Source organism: Mixophyes fleayi, chromosome 3, assembly GCF_038048845.1.
Source record: "Mixophyes fleayi isolate aMixFle1 chromosome 3, aMixFle1.hap1, whole genome shotgun sequence".
NCBI classification, from domain to species: Eukaryota; Metazoa; Chordata; class Amphibia; order Anura; family Limnodynastidae; genus Mixophyes; species Mixophyes fleayi.
In genome coordinates this window covers 276,184,574-276,207,067 of record NC_134404.1, presented here as the reverse complement: position 1 = coordinate 276,207,067, position 22,494 = coordinate 276,184,574, and the positions used below count along the sequence as shown (strand labels likewise).

The following is a 22,494-nucleotide window of genomic DNA, read 5'->3' as shown; positions in this document are numbered from 1 at the left end:
CAGTATGTTTTTGGAGTGTGGGAGGAAACCAGAGCACACAGAGTAAACCCACTCAAACACAGGGAGAACATACAAACTCCACACAGATAAGTCCATGATCGGGAATCAAACTCATGACCCCAGTGCTGTGAGGCAGAAGTGCTAACCACTAGGCCACTGTGCTGCATTGGTAATATTGAGATGTATTAATAATAATGGGATATATTGGTACTATTGGGATGTTTTAGTAACATTGGGATGTATTGGTAATATTAGGGTGTACTGGTACTATTGGAGTGTATTGGTAATTTTGGATGTTTTAGTAACATTGGGATGTATTGGTAATATTGGGGTTTACTGGTACTATTGGGTGTACTGGTACTATTGGGATGTTTTGGTAATATTAGAATGTATTGGTAATATTGGGGTGTACTGGTACAATCGGGATGTTTTGGTAATATTGAGGCGTATTGGTACTATTGGAGTTTATTGGTAATATTGGGATGTATTGGTGCTATTGGGATGTACTGGTAATATTGAGGTGTATTGGTACTATTGGGGTTTATTGGTAATATTGGGGTGTATTGGTACTATTGGTAATATTGAGGTGTATTAGTAATATTGAGGTGTATTAATGACACTGGATTTTCTCTAGAAGTAGAATGGAGAAGGAAGGTCCAATGGTATTGTACACAGACAACTGGACAATGTGTTATCTACTTCTAAAACATTTAACCACTAGTCAGCCCTGTGCTGCCCATGTAGTCCCGGGATGAATAACACAACGAGGTTACTTGGCCAAAGGTCTATAACTAACGGTCAGATCAACCTTTCTCTTGTTATGGCTGCACTTTAGCCAGCTGGTAAGTAGAAGTGGGATGTCTGCCAATCAGGACACTTATTGATTATATCTCATCCATCCCATCTGCAGATAATGACAATATACAAATGAGTGGTATTCTGGGCTATCCCCCAAACACCAAGTTACAGGATGAAAGTCCTATAGTACTCATTATATACTCTTCACTCTCCCTTATGCTGCTTGGCATCAAGAGATGTACGAGTCCATTTATTTAAAATTTTAAAACTCATTTCCTTCAAAACTTTATTACTTAAAAGAAATGTTATAGTCATTCACTATTCCCCTCATACAATATAATTTCCTACTTTTTGGTTAAATCTTTTTATAATGCACAACAAATGTAAACAATTTACAATAAAAGTATCATTACAACAATAGGAGTACAGTGTTTTCTTCTTTTTTTAACTTATTCTCCATATTACAAAAAAAATTGTGTAACACCAAAACACAGATAATAATAATCTGCAATGCAGGAGAAGGAATATTAAACATATCCACCAAATATAGAAGGCAAAAAACTCAAAACATCATGTTTAACTTTTGGAACCATTTAGATGCAAGCAGAATATAATAGAGTTAATGTTAATGTGAAGCCTGGACAGAGAAAGCACAGAGGGAGGAGGAGGTGGGTGCAAGGCAAACAGATAAATAGTATGAAGAAAAAAATGAGTTTAAGCTAGGATTAGGTCTATAATTTCCTAATTAGATACCAAGTGGTCGATTCAAATATTTTCAATGGTCGTTTATGTACGTTCTTGTAAGAATTCTCCATATAGCTCCAATTTGACATAGAAACATAGAATTTGATGGCAGATAAGAACCACTCTGTCTATTTTTAACATTTGGTAACCTCAAACCCTATTTGATCCCTAGTTCTTTGTAAGGATATCCTTATATCTATCTCAGGCATGTTTAAATTGATCTACTGTATTAGCCTCTACCACATCTGATGGGAGGCTATTCCACTTATCCACTACCCTTTTTGTTAAGACCTTTTTACTCAAATTTCCTCTGAACCTACTTCCCCCCAGTGTCTGTGCATGTCCTCGTGTTCTAATACTTTTCTTCCTTTGAAGAATGTTTCCTCCTGGACCTTGTTAAAACCCTTCATATATTTGAAAGTTTCTATCATGTCCCCACTTTCCCTTCTCTGCTCCAAACTATACATATTAAGATCTTTTAGTCTTTCTGGGTAAGTTTTGGGCTGTAGACCATGCACCACCTTAGTTGTCCTTCTTTGTACAGTCTCTAATGCAGTGGTTCCCAATTTTTTTCAGTTGGGGCACCCTTAGAGTCTCCATAATTTTTTTAAGGCACCCCTTCAAAATAATTACTGAGCAGTCCCATTTTATAAGTAGTTGAGTCAAAATAACGTATTAAGTACTTAGGTCAGGACAGAAATACTTAGTAAGTTGTTTGCAAAAATAATACACATAAATCCAAGGGAAAAGAATATTGTTAGATATTTTTTTCAATTATATTTCTGTCAAAGAAACTTTACAACTAATATTAAAAGAAATAATATCAAACAAAATAAAACAACATGTACAAATATCATCACTGTGTGCCCCGCCCTTCATCCACGCACTCTGACCGTCTTCACCCTCAATCTGCCCCCTCCTTCATTCTTTTGCCTCTCCGTTGCCATTTCCTATAACCATTTCCCCTCCCCTTTCTTTACTTACCATACTTGGCCTTCTTTCTTCTATTTCTTCTGTCTTCTTACCATCATCATCATCATCATCATCATTTATTTATATAGCGCCACTAATTCCGCAGCGCTGTACAGAGAACTCATTCACATCAGTCCCTGCCCCATTGGAGCTTACAGTCTAAATTCCCTAATATATACACACACTCACACAAAGACAGACAGAGAGGGAGACAGACAGAGACTAGGGTCAATTTTTGATTGCAGCCAATTAACCTACCAGTATGTTTTTGGAGTGTGGGAGGAAACCGGAGCACCCGGAGGAAACCCACGCAAACACAGGGAGAACATACAAACTCCACACAGATAAGGCCATGGTTGGGAATCGAACTCATGACCCCAGTGCTGTGAGGCAGATGTGCTAACCACTAGGCCACTGTGCTGCCCTATACCAATCCAGCGACGCCAGGGACCCATCATCCTCCTCTCTCCGGACGCTTCTCACTGAATATGTCAGACGTGATAATGCCACACCAGACATTCAGTGAGAAGCGAGGAGGGATAAGGATGCCGGGTCCCTGGTGCCTTCGGATTGCTAAATTTTGTTTTTTTCTTGCTTGCCGCGGCACCCTTGTGACAGTGCCGCTGCACCCCTGGGAGCCGCGGCGCACACTTTGGGAACCACTGAGCTAAGATAATTATCATTTGTCTCAAATGTCCATTGTAATGAGGTGTGGCTTAGATCTGGTTTGTAATCTGAACATTGTCTGAGTGACTCAACATAGCTTGCTGCCAGCCCACGTTAATTAGCTAGGTCAACAGGTAATCTGAGAGCTAATTCGGTTAGAACTTCTAGATGATATGCAATGTGCCTCCACAGTAATGTACAGGCTGAAATAGCATTGGGAAATTTATTAACATGTATCAATATAAATGTTATTGTATCAAAATGTTTCACAGACTCAGATTGTGTTATGCTGTAGATAAAACGTGTCAAATGTCTTATTGTTTCAAGCAAGCGTGAAGTGTCATTCTGAGATGTCGTATTGTAACCCTTTATTTAGTGTATCCAACCAAATAGCTAATTCAGTCAAGCCATTCCATTGTATAATCAAGGTAACAGAGACAATATATCAAACAGTTAAAGTGTCCACTGATACACTCCTGCTGCAAGGGGGAGCATTGAGACATTTGACACTACTTCCTATGCATACAGCCAAGAATATAAGAAGAGCAGAATGCCAAGAGAGCTATTTTAGCTTGGAGGATCGTGGTGTATACGACATCAGCAAAAAGGACTCTGGGCACGCATTGTAGTGCCGCTGGAGGAAACCCTACTAGGACAGGGTCTGTGTAAACCAGTATCCCAAGCTGGGCGATATGGTAACTGTCTAGCTAAACGGTAGTGGTAATATTGTGGAAGTATAAGACTCTTAAAGAGATTGAGATTATTACTTTGGAGTGCTGACTGCAAGAGGCTGCTGGAGGATACACGCTACCATTTACCCTGTATCTTGTGAACGTCTGGTGGTGTTGTGCTGCCGTAATAAAGCCTTATTTTGGATATACTCTGTTCTACCCGAATGAGTTGAATCCCACAGAGGATAACTGTCATCCCAGCTAAGGGTGGTGTCCTCATAATAATAATAAAAATAATATTAATAATTTCTGTTTCCATATCTGTTAACCTGCCCACGGAGCTCAACTGAGAGCAGCTGCACCTCACCTAATGTCCATACATTGCTGCTCATGATGCTATGTGACTCTGATGCAGCTTTCTTTCTTCCTTATTACAATTTGGACAGGTCCGACCTATACCATTCACTAATTCTACATTTACTTAATATCCCTGATACAATCTTATTGGAAACCGACTCAGGCTCCTACTGAGGGAGAGGAGTGAACAAAGAAAAAAAATTGGAGATGGAGGAGACAGGTTTTTTTATTAGATAGGAACTGCTTTTCAGCTTTATTAACATAGTTTCTTTTGGCTGAAGTTTAAAGAGACTAAAACATACAACGCTTTGACTACCAAATAATTGGACCTTTCTTTTGGGCTATACCAGTGGTTCCCAAACTTTCTCAGTTCGAGGCACCCTTAGGGTCCCCATAATTTTTTCAAGGCACCCCTAAGCAAAAATAATTACTGGGTAGTCCCTTTTTTTAAGTAGTTGGTTCAAAATGACGCAAGATGTATTTAGACCCCTTCACCATCACATTGTGCCCCTTCATCATATCACTGCACCCCTTCACCATATCACTCTGTATCTCTTCACCATCTCACACTCTGTGTCCTCCTCTTCGCCATCTCACACTCGATCCCCCTCTTCGCCATCTCACACTCTGTCCCCCTCTTCATCAGCTCTCGCTCTGTCCCCCCTTCAGCATCTCACTCTGTCCCCCCCTTCAGCATCTCTCTTTGCCCCCCTCTCCCCCTTCAGCATCTCTCTCTGTCCACCTCCTTCAGCGTCTCTCTGTCCCCCTCCTTCAGCGTCTCTCTGTCCACCTCTTTCAGCATCTCTCTGTCCCCCTCTTTCAGCATCTCTCTTTGCCCCCCTCCCCCCTTCATCATCTCTCTGTCCCCCTTCACTCTCTGTTCCTTTACTTACCTTCTTTCTTCATGTTCCGTTGTCTTCTGTCCTCTCTGCTGCTGCTCCTCACTGACACTGTCGGACGTGATGACGTCACGCCCGGCAGTCAGTGAGGATGAGGATCCGGCGCTGGATGGGTACGTTTTTGGTTTTTTTTTTTTCCTTTTATTTTTTGGAGGGCGATCGCGCCACCCCTGTGACAGTGCCGCGGCACCACAGGGAGCCACTGGGCTATACCACTATGGTCGGTTTGGTAGGCCCCCCAAATAAAAGCACAGGTAAATTCCCCCATCTGCCAGTGTGGGTCACGACTGGGTTAGCTGCTTATCCTTTCTCCTTGTACTACTAACTTCCAAACTCTCATTCCCTACACTTGTGACCTCAGTCTTTCTTTTTCTCTCCACCTTTTGTACCCCATCTTTAATTTTGTGTGGTGAGCATCTTACTCTCATAAACCTTGGCTACATATTACAACTGTGATTTAAATTAAAACATTTGTTAAAACCCAATGTTATTTGATCTACTTACTTATGTGTTTTGGCTATTGCTGTTTTACTGTGCTTAAGAAACAAATAAATTGAGTTTCTTAGTAAAAATCCATTGTACAGTGTGACTTTGCAGAGCAGATACTCAATGCAGGCTGTTTATCTATTTAATAGTCAAAAGGGGCAAGTCAATGCAACATTTGTTTTGTTTCTCTTTGCTTACCTAAACGTAAAGCTTAATCGAAGACTTAATTCATGCAGGCATTTTATGCCAGATGAATATTTGATGCATTCCATTGCGCCTCCTAGAACACAAAGCTGCTTTTTCTTAGTGCAAGAATGGCTTTTTATACAAATAATACACAACAACACACAATGGCTTAGAATAGTACAGGTGTGCATTTTGTACAGCCCTTTAAATGTCACTTCAATTAATCATGTACCTCACAACAACAAGAAAAATTGTGCCAAATTGGTACCTCACCCCTATCTGCTCAGGCCATACTCAGAATCCACCAACCAGTGCTGATTGTAGGCAAACTTGGCACCCACCTTGCGCCATGTGGTCACTCAGGGACTTAGATTATCCTGACTTTTTTCTATGTGTTTTAATGGGGGGGCAAATCCAGTATCCACTCCAGCATGCATCTTGCCTAAGGCCCCATGAGGTCTTAGTTCGGCTCTGATCCACTGAGCCCAACTGTCAGCAACCTGGACCATGTGTCTAAGCTACAGAGGATGCATACTCATTACCACAGCCAGAGGTTTGCAAAGGATCCTCTACCTCCTCCAATGTGTTGCACAACTTGAATATATTGTTCATCCCCACTCTCGGAATACCTATCGCAGCTAATCCACATCTCTCACATCACTCCACCAGGCATCTACGCAATTTACCTTCTTTCCTTTTCCTACTTTCTCCACAATTCTTAAATGCATAAGACTAATCTTCCTCTTGTGTCACTCCACATCTGCCACACCACTCTGCAAGTACCTATACTGGATTCCTCATGGCTCCAAAATTCAAATTACAGCTTCAGACATCTCAAATCTTATCTTAAAATTCTCCCTTTCATCCTATTAGATCAAACTGTGCCTTGTGTCTGCTAAACACCTCTCACTCACACCGACAAGCTACAAGGCATTTTATGGAATTCCCTACCACACCCGATCAGACTCTACCACAGCCTTTAAAACTTTAAACACTCTCTGCAAACCCAACTCTTTATTACAACTTACCTACTCACGCCTATACCACCCTCAAAACTGACCCAAACTCCACTCTCAGTCACATTTGCTCCTTGTTTCAACTGTTGACTTTACCCTCAACCAATTAGAAATGATTGAAACCTTGTGCCAAATTTCTGTAATTTTCATACACATCATGTCAATGCAATGAGGAGAGTGGAATATTTTCTTCTACTAAAAAAAAAAAAGAAAAAAGAAAAAGTACTTCTTAACCAGTCACATAGAACACTTTGATTATTTTACTCTGGTACTCTCTCTCCTTCAAAGCAAAAGCATATGAATAGTTTACTGTGCGCTTTCTCTTGTATTGAGGAGTGTGCAATGACAGCAGGAAGTACAGAAAAGAGTTAATATAACAAGACCCTGCAGTTGCTATAGATGTATCTCTTCTCTATATACTGGTACCTCGCGCTGTCACCGCACACTTCTCAGATTTCATTATGTGTAGCAGTGGCAGTAGTGACCGGACAAAAAAAAAGGAAGTGCTGGCAATGCACAATTATTAGCCAGGTCACAATAAAGTGAACCAGTTGAGACGTTATAAATAAAGTTGTGATAATTCCTCCAGCTTCCAGCTGCTTGTGGCAAGGTGCATGGTGGTGGAGCATTTAGCATGTTTGCACTGTGACTCTACTGGCTAAGCATACCCCTTTGACCTAGACACTGATGAATCTAAAATCCAGCATGGATATAAAAAAAATTACTTTCAAGGTAATGTCAGGTTATTGGAGCTAACTGCACAGTCCGATCTGGAGGCGCGCAGTCTAATGTGCCTCTGGTTTTCACCAGGGACCCTGCAAGGGAGTTTGGGATCAGCTGCAAGAGACATGCAGGATGTGGTTTTCCAGGAGAGAGATAGATGAAGGTAAATGGATAGTCAGGGAAGCCGTGGTCAAGCCGTGCGGACTGCGCAATACACAAGGAGCGCAAGACCATAAATGCCTGGAGACAGGTTAAACCTAATACTTTGGCACCCTAATATCTTCCTTAAATAGTGCTGAGGAGAGGGGAGTTTACAGGCGGCGGTGACGTCAGGGACTCAGTATAGTGTCCTGTTGCCTAGCAACGCACATGTGCAGAAGGACCTGCCAGCCGGGCTTTGTGTATCTGGTTGCCTAGAAACCAGACACGGCTTCCGGGAGCAGAGAAGGCGTCCGTCCCTGAGTAGATGGAAGGGCACAGGGATGGCACCTGACAAGTAAAAGGACCTATTAAATACTTTTGTGGGTTGGAGCCTTTCAGTGATTCTTAAAATCTTTTATGTGGTATTTATAGATTCCATGCACACATATATGTTCCTCTTTCCACATGTTACAAGATGTTCATGATTGGGGGTCTAAAGAACAGTCTTAAAGCCCCTTATGGAAATCATCACATGCTGCATTCCATCACACTTAAGCTCTATAAATGGTACACAAACTGCTTGGTTGACAATGGCTTACATGTTAGCATCTCTCCTGATCTGAATGACCTACCCAGAGAACCTGTACAAATTCTAAATGTTTATTAAAGGGATGTGTTTGCAAACATCAATTAAACGTGTTTTTTGTTTATAGTAAAGTGCACTCAAAACTTTATCAACTGAAATAAAATGTAAAAAAGGTGAGAGTAAAAATGGACAAATGTTCAAAAGCCAGACTGTATTCAGGTTTTGTTGGATTAAACAATCAATTAGTATACAATTGGTGAACAAGTTTAGGAAAGAAAAAACTATACCCATGTGAGGAGGTAAATGGTACCAGAAGCTAATGAACATATGGTTCATTACTTATTCATTATAAACAAAAGGTAATTGTACTTTAAAGCTCTAAATCACCACTGTTTTTCTGCATCTTAGGCTCTGTAAAGTAATTATCATTCACAACCGATAACAGATTGTGGTAGTAAAGGCAACATTATCCACTAAGCAATAATACATTACAGTAATAATAGGTCTTTTTTGAGCAGAATGCAGCCAGGTACAAATTTAAATAATGGAAGAATGTGTCATTTCCTGTGTAATTTTTTTTTTCATCTTAAATAAATGACTTGCTCACCTACTCCTTTGTGGTTTACCACACCTCAGGCTATGAGCTAAACATCTCATTTCCAATGTATTTTTCCCTGTAAGATACAGCCTAGACTTAGCTTCTAACAGAGCCCAGATACAGATCCTGCTGCGTAACTAAAAGATATTCCTGCCGGTAGCTACAGTAGTTGTCAGGTGAGGACTAAAAAGCCATGGATCATGAAGATAAAACAGGTAACTTAGTCCTGTCATTGTGTGAAATCAACAAAGTAAAAAATGTGGACAATTAATTTGAAATGCAATAGTCAAAAAAAAAAAAAATGTAACTGTTTCAACGGGACACATTTGAACTGATAGGACTGTTATAATGAAGCAGGTTTACTAACAACCTGCATGTTATTCAAAAATCATCTGACATTAAACATCTGAAATGGTAGTGACACAGCTAATCGATAAACATTCATTGTGCATAAGTTTGACAAAATAATTACTATATATGCAGATATAGGCCATGTAATAGAAATTATATATTCAATCAACTAAAAAAATAAGAAACATACACCACCCCAGATAGATACTTACTATTTCAGTTTTCTGCAAAATGTTATATTTTATCAGAGACACAAAACTGACATAAGAACAACGTTTCTGCAAAAAGTTATATAGAAATACAAGAAAAAGTGCCTAAACTCACAGAAGACTGAGATTCTTAGGGCTAGATTTACTAAGCTGCGGGTTTGAAAAAGTGGGGATGTTGCCTATAGCAACCAATCATATTCTAGCTTTCATTTATTTAGTACTTTCTACAAAATGACAGTTAGAATCTGATTGGTTGCTATAGGCAACATCCCCACTTTTTCAAACCCGCAGCTTTGTAAATCTAGCCCTTAGTTTGTTTGCACAGCAGTTTAAATTGGAAAATGTGTTATTACTAGCTATTAATACAAAACATATTAAAGAGTAACTAACACTAATATACCCAATGTTATAATTGAAAAGGCATTATGTGGCACTCAAACCTCTATACGTAAAAGTTCCAGTAAGGTACAGACTTTAAGCTTAGGTTTATGTCCCTATTAGGGGACTGTGTAAGCAACTGTGCAATACCATAACATGCTATAGACTATTTAGATAAATAAAGGCTTAAAGTTAATTTAATTTATGTATTCACTAAGGCTTGTATTTTAGGATGAGAAGCAGAATAAAGAATTGAAGCCATTTCTGATCTGGCCATTTACCCTACGTAAGAATTAGCAATTTTTTAAAATCACTTTTAGATGACCAGAATAGAATTTTTCTGTGAGTGAGCAGAGTTAGGCATCACACACACCATCAACGTGACCCAATTAAAAGTACTCAAATGTTGGGAGGTATGCCAATGTAGTGTTTAAAAAAAATGTGCCATTAATGGCATAAGTCCCATTCATGTCCTTATTGGTTTTGGTACTTGTCCCTTGGGACTTTAAGAATATATAATATTAGCCTTAAGGGTCAAACTTGGAAACTGGCAAACGATGAAGCATTGCAACTGTGATCTGATTCTGTGCCTGGGGCTTAGACATCTGGATACGCTCTCTGAAGACAAAAGCCCAGCTTCTATGTCATTTGCCACCTGCAAAATGTCACTAGATTAACAGTATGCACATCTGCTAATAGTGCCAGGATAATAGGATAACTGTTTTCATTGTAATAGCTAGGCTATACATCTGTAGAAGTCATTTCTATACCAATTCCATCAAAATGTGATATTCATGTGTTTTTTTTAAAAGATTACTGGAATCAATTGCACCATTGTGAGCAATGTTTCCAGCTCACTAGCACTTGGTTTCGACTTGAAATGCTGCTTAAGAAAAAGCAATCTTCCTTCCACTATACGGTTTCCCTGCACACTGCAAGTAAATTAGTTATGAATTGCTGTCCATAACCTGGCAGCGCTTAGCCATTTGTTTTCCTGGGCTTTAGGTTATTGAAGCTTATTTATACTACAATATTGATTATCTGTGAGAGTCATTCTTCACTGTCTTAAACTACTCATGGAACAATCTACATCCAGCAGGCTGAAGCAGCAGGGGGAATGTATTGTATGAAAACCGCTGAAAACTGAATTGAAATCAAATTGTTTTAGACATTTAAATACTAATTTAATTCAGTAGCACCAAGCATATAAATATTTCAATTCTACAAGAAAGTTATTTTACACAAATACATTTGTATGCATTTGTTGCATGCTACAATATAGTTTTTCTTTCAGAACAAAGATCTACTATAGATCATTGTATATATGATATGTTTCTGAATAATTTTATGTGAACTATTATAAATGGTCACATAAGAGTCATGATAATTTCAAGACACTGTATAATATTAGGTATACAAAACATTTATAATCTATTTTATAGGACAAACCTACATAGTTTTGCTGGTATTCTGCTGTCACAGCATGTCACTCCAGATGTCTGTACTATACTTAACCCTTTGCAAACTAGCTCCCCTGTCTACAGATTGTTGTACCCTGATGCCTACATCTGCTACACTGGACCCACTCCCATTTTCCATGGAAACTCCAACCTGAACTAGGATTATTCATTACCCACTAGTGTCACTGTGCTGCAACTACTAAATGTACCACAGATTGATACACTGCAACCCAGCTTTTGCAATGGGTACTTTTATCACTACATACCTCCCAACATACCTCCAATGGGGGTGTAGCCATGGCATGATGGGGGCCACACTCCACTGATGCACGCAGCGAACAGAACACCTCCCAACTTTCCCACTAACTGCGACAAATTTGCCCTGATTGGGATGGTGGGACAGAGTCCTTAAATCGGGATGGTTGGGTGGTCTGTTACTATAAGCTGCTATAAACACTTTACATGGCAACATAAAAACATTCATGGTTGTATTCTTATCAAAAAACACATTCACAGCTATTTAACTGACTAATTTAACATGACAAAGTAAAAGTGTATGCAAATTATATCCACAAAGAGAACAAAGTATAGTCATAAAATAAAGAGGTATTTGATATAAAATTATTAATTACTACTACTCTGGCGACGGCCTTCCCCATGCAAAGCAGTACTGCAGCATTCCCCCTAATCTACTATCGCCATTTTAGAATGGAGATATTCAATGCAAGAAAAATGCTTTATAATTCTAAGCAATCAATTTTATCAACTGTGAATAATAGTAAAATAACTTTTAAAAAAGAAAAACAAACTAATTTTTTTATATATATTGATTAGCATTTTATTTTAACAAGTGGAAGCCAGGACTTTCAGTTCCACTGCACATGCAAGATATTCACTTTTTAAACAGGCCCGTAAGTAACGTACCCGAGATATGTTTTAAACAATACTTGCCAATTCTCCCGGAATGTCCGGGAGACTCCCGAAATCCGGGTCGGTCTCCCGGACTCCTGGGAGAGCAGGCAAGTCTCCCACATCCCGCAATTTCCTGGCCAAAATAACGCATTTGCAGTGAAGCGCATAATTTTGGCCCCACCCCCGTTACAAATTGTAATTTCCGTTGCGGGGGCTGGGCCAAAATGACGCGATTGACCATGCCCCTCCCACCCTCTGGTCTAGCTCCTTTCCCTGGCTGCACTGCCTGAAAGTAGACAAGTATGTTTTAAACTAGTCTGTTTGCTATTAGTGCAGTTTAACGTTTGGAAACTCTTGGTTTAAGACCAGTCTTTAAGCAACTGTCATCACCAAGCAGCCTATGGTCTGATATGAAAAATCAGGCTTCAGAGTGGCACGTGGTTAGTTTGTGATTTTTAAAACATTTACTTTCCAGGCACACCATGTAGGCCCTGTAACCAGGGCCTTGATCTCTAAACCTTCTGCCCTCCAGTCAATCCACACAGTGGCTGGAGCAAAGCAAGCAAATGGTCACCAGAGAAAAAATGAAACATGGAAGTTCTTGATCCCATATTCTTCTACTCATGCCTCACAAAAAGTAAGAGAGAAAGCAAGGGTCATACATTCAGCAGGGGTTAGGGGACTTGCACATACAGCTCTGTCACAGGCAACATCATCTCAACATTCTATTCAGGCAGAAATGGAGTATACACACAGTAAGTGACATAATATATCCAGGGGGTAAACATGCATATGCATGATACAAACAAAAACAAAAATACACATACAAATTAAAACATTTAGGCCTAACTGTATCAATAACACATTTGCAAAATAAATGATGCTCTATCTCATTTTGATGTTGTCTATGGGAAGCTTTTAGCCAATGAGTTTACATCTTGAAGAACAGAGATAGTAATCATTTTACCTGAAAACTACAAAGTATTAATAAAAACCAGAGGGATGTATCAGAATGAAAACTAAACATGCATATAATATAAGCAGTGTGTTTACAATTAAATAAAGTTTAATTCTGTGCGATATTTTTATATGTAAACACACTATCATACTTTAATGCTGCTCTCTAATGCATGTTGGAAGTGGAAGTTCAAAAGTAACAAAATACCCACAAGTAAGCACTGGTATCCTAATGTTATGTGCAATTCTGAATGACATATTGCCTGAAAAAAATGTTAAACTAACTAATCCTAATGTCGTATTATCAAGATTTACAGGGTTGGGAAAGTCACAAGCATTTCCAATTGTAAATCCAAGAAAGTCACATTGCATTACCTTAGTACTCACTTCAAGCATTGATGGGTTTTAAAGTCTAAACGCAACCACTACACCATGGACTTGATTTGATATCCAATCTCAAGCAACTATTCTCCGAAAAGCAATATTGGCTCCAGAAGTCTGATATAGAGGTCACAATCTACGACCTTTCTAACTGGCACCTTGTTATAGAGGCTTTTTTCTTGTAAGACTACAGATAAAGCTGTGGTATATGGCATCAGCAGGCAGACTGAATTAAAATAGTACTCAGTATAGATCAGCACACACAATGTAAGATTTCCCTGGTGATTTTTATCCAGGGAAGCAGAATTCAAGCCAAGAAAAAAAATGTCTCTTTCTCCTTGAACTAAAAATAAATGATTCCCAATGAACAACGAAATCACTACGGTATAAGGAAAAAAACGCGTTAAAAGTAGTTTACAAGAATTCCTTTTTCCCCTATCAGTGCACCAGATCACCTGGTGAGGACTTTAAGATGATATGACCCATATTTTATGATTATTTTGGAATGCCAAATAAAGTGTGTATAACACAATTTAGAAACAAAACAAAACCTTTCCATTAATTGAAAAGAAGGCTGATTTATTTGCAATTTTATCAGAAAACATTTGCACAACTTAAATATACCTACAATAGAGGAACCACATGTTTTATGTTAATTTTCTAGTTAGTCTGTTCCAGCCACCACAAGAGAGACATTGAAATGTAAAGCATTGATACGCAGGATTTAATATTACTAATTTATAGAATATTTTATGAATGGTGTCTGAAAACCCTAGATGAGGAACTGGTAATTCTTTACAGATATCATATGGATAGTCATCCTGAAATATTCACCAAAGTATGATATATAGATATATATGTATTTATTAACATTTATTTATGCAGCGCCACTAATTCTGCAGAGCTGTACAGAGAACTCAATCACATCAGTCCCTGCCCCATTGGGGCTTACAGTCTAAATTCCCTAACACACTCACACACACAGACTAGGGTCACTTTGTTAGCAGCCAATTAACCTACCAGTATGTTTTTGGAGTGTGGGAGGAGACCGTAGCACCCAGAGGAAACCCACGCAAACACAGGGAGAACATACAAACTCCTCACAGATAAGGCCATGGTTGGAAATAGAACTCATAACCCCAGTGCTGTAAGGCAGAAGTGCCAACCACTTAGCCCCTGTTATGCCCCAAGTCCTGCCCCATACATATATATATATATATATATATATATATATATATATATCTATATATATCATTGTACTGTAGTAAGTACTTGTCAGGCAGTCAGTATTTCCAGGAATATATGCGATATGGATATATTTAAATATAGGTGTATATAAAAGGAAACAATTCTTAATTTCAGAATTGTATCCTGCATGTCATGTGACTATTCTGTTTTTTGCAGAACCATTGATTTAAAGAACAGATATTGATATTAATGCTGCACGGCAAAGAAGGGATCAATGTGCCGGTGATCTTTCAGAGAACGGCTGAGCATTACAGCATGCGAGAACCAGTACCTTACGTCAGTAAGCTTTAAGTACTTTGAGTTCTGAGAGATCAAATCAGATAATGTGTCTACAAGCTGTAAATCACAGTAAAGTGAAAGTATAATATTACAAAGGGTTCAGTACATCTGGCAATTGTCTACATTGACACTATATCATCAGGCTACTCACTTCACTCATAAACAAGCAACATTAACTATTTGTTGTCTAACCTGTCTTAGGAAGCAAATTCCGTCTTGGTTCTTCAGGGCCCTCAATAGGTTGCTCAGATATGAAAACTCTTGCTTGCTCTACGGTGTTCTGTATAGTCTGTTCTTTATCCTTCAATTCCCGTTTTAGGACCTAGAGTACAAAACAGAACATCATATTGGTAAATTAAATGCTAAATAGTATGTATTAAAATGTGTTACATTAGCAGCAATTGAAGGGCTTGTGCACCTTTGGTCCATCCACTATATATAGAAACCCGCAGATATTAATAAATAAATAAAGTACCACCCCAAAAAATGGGTACATGAATGAGGATACCCTAAATAGCATGGGTCCAAAGGTGGACACCCGCATTAAGATATTTATAATTTAATGTGAATCATGCATAAATACATTTTCCTCCTTAACTCACTTCATCAGAAGAGTTGTTGCATTATAACTGTGTTGCTATTAATGGTCATGAGTTCCTTAGGGGGTAATAAGATCATAAACTAAGCCATACCTGGGTCAATCGCATGCAGATGATGTATATTACCTGCGTGAAACACGCCAGAATTTATAACTGTACACATGTGCTAAACTCTCTGACTGACACACAGGATCATTAACCTCTACACCATCAAAAATAGTCACAAGAATTCCTTATTGATCTGTATGTCAAGCTGAATCTGCTGGTCATATGGTCAACAATGATACCCACAGCACAGAGCTGTTCATAAGAAAATGATGCAGACACTGTTTTCTTGTGCTAACCTCTGGGACGTGTACTTTAACTCTTGTCTGTCCCACACCACCACGTTTACAGCACTTCCCCACAGACTTAATGAAAATTAAAAGAAAAACAATTCTTAAAAACATGCAATCGGTTTTATTTTAAAATGTATGCATGAAGTAACTTGACATGAAAAACCGTGTTTGTATCATTTTTCATGTTACTGGGAGTTGTAAAAATAAACTGTACTTAAAAGCTTTTAAATGAAAATATAAATCACTTTTTGAATTTAGAAATTAAACATTTACCTAAAACATCGATATCTCTTTTTCCCTATGCTCACTAATATGCAGTAAGATAGTAATATAATTTACACTTATATCCAATCACATGCCAAATATTAAAAGTTCACCCTAAACTATCTAATTTATAACATTTTACTCTTTCAATTATAAATTCACACAAGGCAGTAATCAGGTCACTTTTACTTGTTAAAACCTTCAAACATTCACAAATGTATGTGAAAAAGGAACAGTAATCTCAAAGGTGTTAAGATGTTTGACAATAATTGTAACCTTCTTAATTTCTGCACTGCAAAACTATTGTGATTAATAGTGTCCTTCAGCAGCCATCACTAACAGACAGTCTTCTGTGCACTGTAAACAATGTTTTCCCACTACCAACAGTGAAGAGAATAGTATGGAGTCTGAGAGCTTAAATTCATCAAACATACAATTACAAAAAATATTCTGCATGTACAAACACACAAAGCACAAAGGTTGACAAGTGACGGTTAACCAGTTCAAGCATTTGCAGTTGGGGAGGTTCAACCAAAGTGCATCATGGAGGTGCAAATTAATCTCATTACAAGTATAGGATGAGGCCCGAAGAACGCCAGATCTAAACCTAAATCTAAAGTTCTTTTGCAGTGTGGATAAAGGTCATGTGACCCTTTGCACAGCAAGGAACATCTCTAAAAAATGCACCCTCTCAACCTCTTGTGCAAACTTCTACTCCTCCACAAACATCACTATCTTTCTCTGTAACACCATATACCACCCTGACATTTAAAGTGATTGGGACCAACTGGAATGCTCTATTGGAAGCAGACTCCCTCACAGTGATAGGTGATTGCAGTCATGTGAACGAAGCGGCCTGGCTGTCTGACAGCCAGCTAGAATGGAAGGAAGTTTAAAAGACAGCACAGCGTTCCGGCTGCTAGACCGGGACCAGGACAGTGTGACCTGTCCTGGCAACACAGCGGCTCACCAACAAATCGGCAGGGAAGGAAGCGTCCTGATGGTTGCTAAAGCTTCACACTCACAAACTAATCCTTCCTGCCCCTCCACTCTGCTGATCACCACCTCACAACCACAGTGACTATCTCTTCGCACTCCGATCTCCAGGACATTGCTCAGGTGGCTCTCCATCTGTGGAACAATCTCCTACTTCCTACCAGATTAGCCTCTACTCTCCAAGACTTCAAGGGTGCCACTAAAACACCATTTCTTTTCCAAAAAATTAGCACCCTGTAAATTCCCAATAACCAAAGACAACTAGGGACTCCCTGGTGGTGTGGGACAAAGTGTTAAATGCCAATTCTATGACTCTGGTCCCGACCAAAAATATCTCCTTAGCTGCAGTGGCTAAATTAATTCCCAATTTAAATCTCAACCTATGGGTATCAACCGGAATAACCTCATTCTCTGAATTACTAGACAATCAGAGTTTACGATCTTTTACACAAATAAAGGAAATATTTCACCTCCCTTCCCAGGAATTTTAAAATACCTGCAGCTCAGACACTGGTTTAATTCCCTTCCCAGACTAGGTCTACCTATTACAACACCACCGCCCTTGCTGTTCACTAAATTAACAAAAGGATATAATAGAGCCAGCATTACCTTCTGGTACCGCTATACCCTATACTCTACATCAGAAAATAAAACTAAAATACAATTGCAGTGGGAATCTGACCTTCAACTAGAGTTGGAAAGGGAAGATTGGGAAGCCATTTTCACAAACTCGTTCCGAATGTCCAAATGTATAAATCACACAGAAATGATAAAATTAATTAATAGATTGTATCTTACCCCAACTAGACTTCATAAAATGTGGCCTTCCCAGTCGAGACTTTGCTGGTGGCAATGTAATAAACCGGGGGATTTGATGCATGTATTCTGGAACTGTCCCCATATACAGTCGTTCTGGGTACAAATCTTGCAGTTAGCCAATAAGGTTACTAGACAAAATCTCTCTCCTACCCCGGAGGTCGCGTTACTGCAGCATTACCCCCCAGTTTCCATCACATGCTAAATATGTCTTTAGTCATATTCTGATTGCCGCAAGAGCCTCCTTAGCTCAAGGTTGGAAGTCACCACAGATACCCTTGATATCGAAAGTAGTGGCCAAGGTGCAATTCAGCTTTGAAATGGAGACAGTGGGGATGCCCTACTCCACTGCCCCCTCATCCCCGATAATGAAATGGTTCAGCTGGCATGTATATGTTATGGAAGGAGAAGGAGCGCGTCCAGATCAAATAGACTCTGATTTACTACCTGCATCTCCTACTCAGCGAAGTTCCCCAATGTTCCTATTAGTAGTTCCCTGGTGACCATTCAACCAGCGTAACTTTCACGAATTGACAGGGGACCTACTGGGTTCCCTCCCTCATGTGTTCAATATGGTTTAACAGCAGAATTGTTAAATGTGTCCCCCCCCCACTATGTACCCCTACAACTCTTCCCCTTTTTATTTTTGTGTCCTTTCCTTACCCCCCATCCCTTTCTACTTTCTGTACCCCATAATTTTTGAAAAATTAATAATAAAAATACTATTGAAGTTAAAACACCATTTCTTTATCCTCATCCTAACTCCTTTGCCACTCCTCCACTCTGTGCCACCCTTTTTGTGTCTTTCCCTTCCCTTTAAGATGGAAGATCTCTCGAGCAGGACCTTCTTTCCTTGCATGGCCCTCTTTACATCTCAGAATGCATCCCTAGCCCTTTTTCTTTTTCTTTCTGGAGTGCAAACCTAGTTCACGTTGGACATTACCATCACTCTCACTCACTGTCCCATAAATAACTTGATCTACATTACCAAGTTATCTATATATAACGTGTAGATGTCTACGTTTTGCATTCTTTTTATGTAATGTGTTATGGATTGGTGTTGTCTGTGTATTGTATACTGCTGTAAATTTCATGTATGGCACCGCAGACCTTTTGTGGTGCCTTATAAATAAATTATACTACTACTAATAATAATAAATAAAAAAGCTAAAATTTTGGAAGGGCTCAGTATCTTTTAAGGAAGTTTTTTGTGTGGATTTTAGAAACAGTAGGGCAGGATGAAATATCTTTAATTGTCACGGTAATTAGCATGTAAAAAATAAACACTAATAACCAGCATAGGCAAATCCCAGGAGCCAGGTGGCCAGAGTGCTTAAAAAACTACAGCTGGCACCCGAATTTTGGCAGTCATCTCTATTTATGTCAATGGAAGCACATCTTCTGCGACTTCTTAAATGATTCCGCTGGCTTCTAGATGTATGTACTTGGCCCGTGAAACTACATTATTTTGTCCACCCCTGCTAACATTGTTGTGTCAATTAAATATTAACTCAGAAATAAATATGTTATATACAAAGTATAGTGTTATATGTTCAAACCTGTGTAAATAATGGCTATATAAATTGTAATTGGAATGCCCACAGTATGAGAATAAATGAAGTGTCAAAAGGAGAAATTTATCATAATTAGCAAACAATATTTTAAAGAGCTACAGTAGAAAATACCAACGGTAGTAATAACTACATAATTAATATTGATTATAGCACTGTGCCATAATCAATTGAAATATATCCTAAGCAGTCTATAATAACAATGGGATTCTGCCATTGTATATACAAGTTCGGTACAATAAAAACTGACTTATAGTTGTGTATTGATTTTGATAATAGCTCTCTTATTCAGGTAGCATGTGTACCATTTGTTTTGTTTCATAGTTTTAGGACAATTAGCTAAACATAATACAACTTAAAGGGGCATATTCAATTCTTGGCGTTATAGCCAAAAATCTTGCGGCGTGCGCACTATTACCGTTATTACGGTAATAGTGCACGTAAATACCGTTATTACGGTAGTTTTCTCGCATCTCCCTGAGCTGAAATCCAGCTTACTATTACCATAATAACGAAAACGGCAAGAATTGAATATGCCCCTAAGACTCACAAATTTCAAAAGTGATTGGTTATTCCTAAAATGTGATATACTGAGCTTCAATGAGATCAAGTCTGAGAAATGAGGTGCAGAAGCCTTAAACCGATAAAGTTTAATGACGTACTTATGCAGAGATGGATGCAAGCGAATATTCCAAGCTGCTTCATGGGTCAACATACATATTTATCTGTATGTTGCTAAGTTTTTGGGATGTGGGTGAATGTAAGTGTAAAACTTAAAGGGGATGGATATCCCTGGACCATTTGCATTGGAAGGCTCAGCAGCAGTGGAGTAAACCTGTTTGAAGTGTAAACCCATCATGTAATGCTCATACCCTCTTATGGGATGCCTTTTCCATGCACCTTGTACTGCAGAGCCTTCAAGACGATATTGTTAAATAATGTGATTCAGCAATGGTATCTCTCACCTTTTAGAGAGTGCTACATTGTGTGTTTGTGTCTGGTCCACGTCTCACTTGTGCTCAGTGTAAGTAGTTAACCAGCTCTCAAATCTGACTCAGCCTGCTGTATGTCATGATATAAAACTGGTCTCTGCAAAGTGCAATGACTTGCTATTACCCACAACAGCCAAGCACATATTAGAATTAACTTGCAGTTTATGTAGCCAATTTAAAAAAAAATATATAACATCTGATTGGTTGCATGCATTCTATTCACTCTTTCATTAAAGAAGGTCAATTGTTTCTTTGCCTCTAGTGAGCAGCTCCCTAATCAGCTGTCATTTGTTTGCAGTTCATGATAGGAGAAAAAAGCAATCATTGATACATTTGTTTTTTATATATAACTGGATTAAAATTAAAGTTACACTCACTTAGCAATGTGGTACAGAACCATTAACATTTCAACGTTTATATACCTATAATTTTATTCTATTCAGCAGTCAACTGCAATAATATTGTTATATAGAAAAGCAAGCAAATTGCTGGTGTCTAAAAAACATTTAAATTATTTAAAAAGGACCACTTAGTAAATTTATTTAATTTAGATTTTTGCTTAAACATGCTCATTGGAAGTGTCCCACACATTGCTGTACAGGGCAATGTGTACTTAATTTTATCACTAATTTGCTGGTAGTTTGGTCTAAAGCCTAGGTAAACTGATCCTAGCTGTATAAGAGAATGGGAAAAAGATAGCATAAAGCTACTGCTCTTATATGCAATATCCACATGGACTTTTCTTAGGTGTTTCAGCTTTGTGTAGAAACCTACAGGAATGTGTAGGAACGATCATAAAATTGATGCAGTGAGCACAGTCAAAACATCCATATGGAGGCAGCCTCATAGTACATACTGCTGGGCGGTTCCTTACTTTAATAATTGTGTACTCAAATTCCACACACTAGCTGAAACCTATACGTCATAAACATTTATTATGAAATGGAACAAAGGCTATAAAAAAGCAAGCAACACAAAAGGCATAAACATAGTTTGCTGGTTTAAACTGTGGTTTGATACACTACATAGATTCTAGGTCAGTGATGAGAAATAGGTGGTCCTAGATCTGCATGTGAATCTCTGAACCTTCACCTGCTCCCCCCATCCCCCAAGGTACTTCCTACTTTGTTTGGTGTAGCTTGTAACACTTGTTTATATTACATTAAATCAGCAACCACACTCAGAATGTTTATGTTTCACATTAGTAAATGTATTCATTTATTTAAAATGAGATCTGATAAAGAGCAATATTGTACAAGGCTTCTCAGCCTGTCTGAAAGCAACATAGGATTGACTGTATTAATATTTATAATTCTACTAAAAATTATCTCTGCCAACTGCTATACAACACCAAAAGAAGATACAACACATTCTGAACTGCAGAGAGAAGATCCAAGTTCCCGCAAGAGAAAAAAAAAAATCATCCTATACAAGTAACTATGAATTGTATGTTACAGAGACAGGTCTCACTGCCAACTGCTTTGTATGATATATGTTAAAATCCTAGGCAGTAGTGGAAAAAGACTGAGGACAGTGCAAGATTAAAGTTTAAGATAAAGGGTTGGACTGTTTGTGACACTGAAGATCGGTGCAAATTCCTCACCGGCCCAACTACAAAAGTATATTAATACACATATATGAAAAAATAGTGCTGATGTCGTCCTTTCTGGGCCGATTGGTGTTGCCCCAGCTACACTGTAAAGCTGAAGATGGTTTAATTCTAATCAGTAAAAAAGGACTTTGTGAATTTCAAAAAAAACCAAAACAAAACGGTTCTAATGTTGTTTATAGTTTAATTATGTACTTTAGCTGGTTAAAGCCGGTCATTTTGGAAAAAGACATCACATAACTAAAAATCCGGAAAAGTTACCTTTATTTTCTGACAGTGGTAAGTAAACAA

At 38.5% G+C, this 22,494-nt stretch overlaps 1 protein-coding gene across 7 annotated transcripts in view; it reads right to left on the bottom strand.

Moving 5' to 3' along the window:
• The window catches only part of UTRN (utrophin), a 541,342-nt gene that overhangs the window by 139,267 nt on the left and 379,581 nt on the right, over window positions 1-22,494 (bottom strand). For all 7 annotated transcript variants that reach the window (XM_075203650.1, XM_075203649.1, XM_075203651.1 and 4 more), the window contains one exon: window positions 15,211-15,340. In XM_075203650.1, coding sequence (XP_075059751.1) covers window positions 15,211-15,340 — 130 coding nt within the window. The remainder of the gene's footprint in view (window positions 1-15,210; window positions 15,341-22,494) is intronic.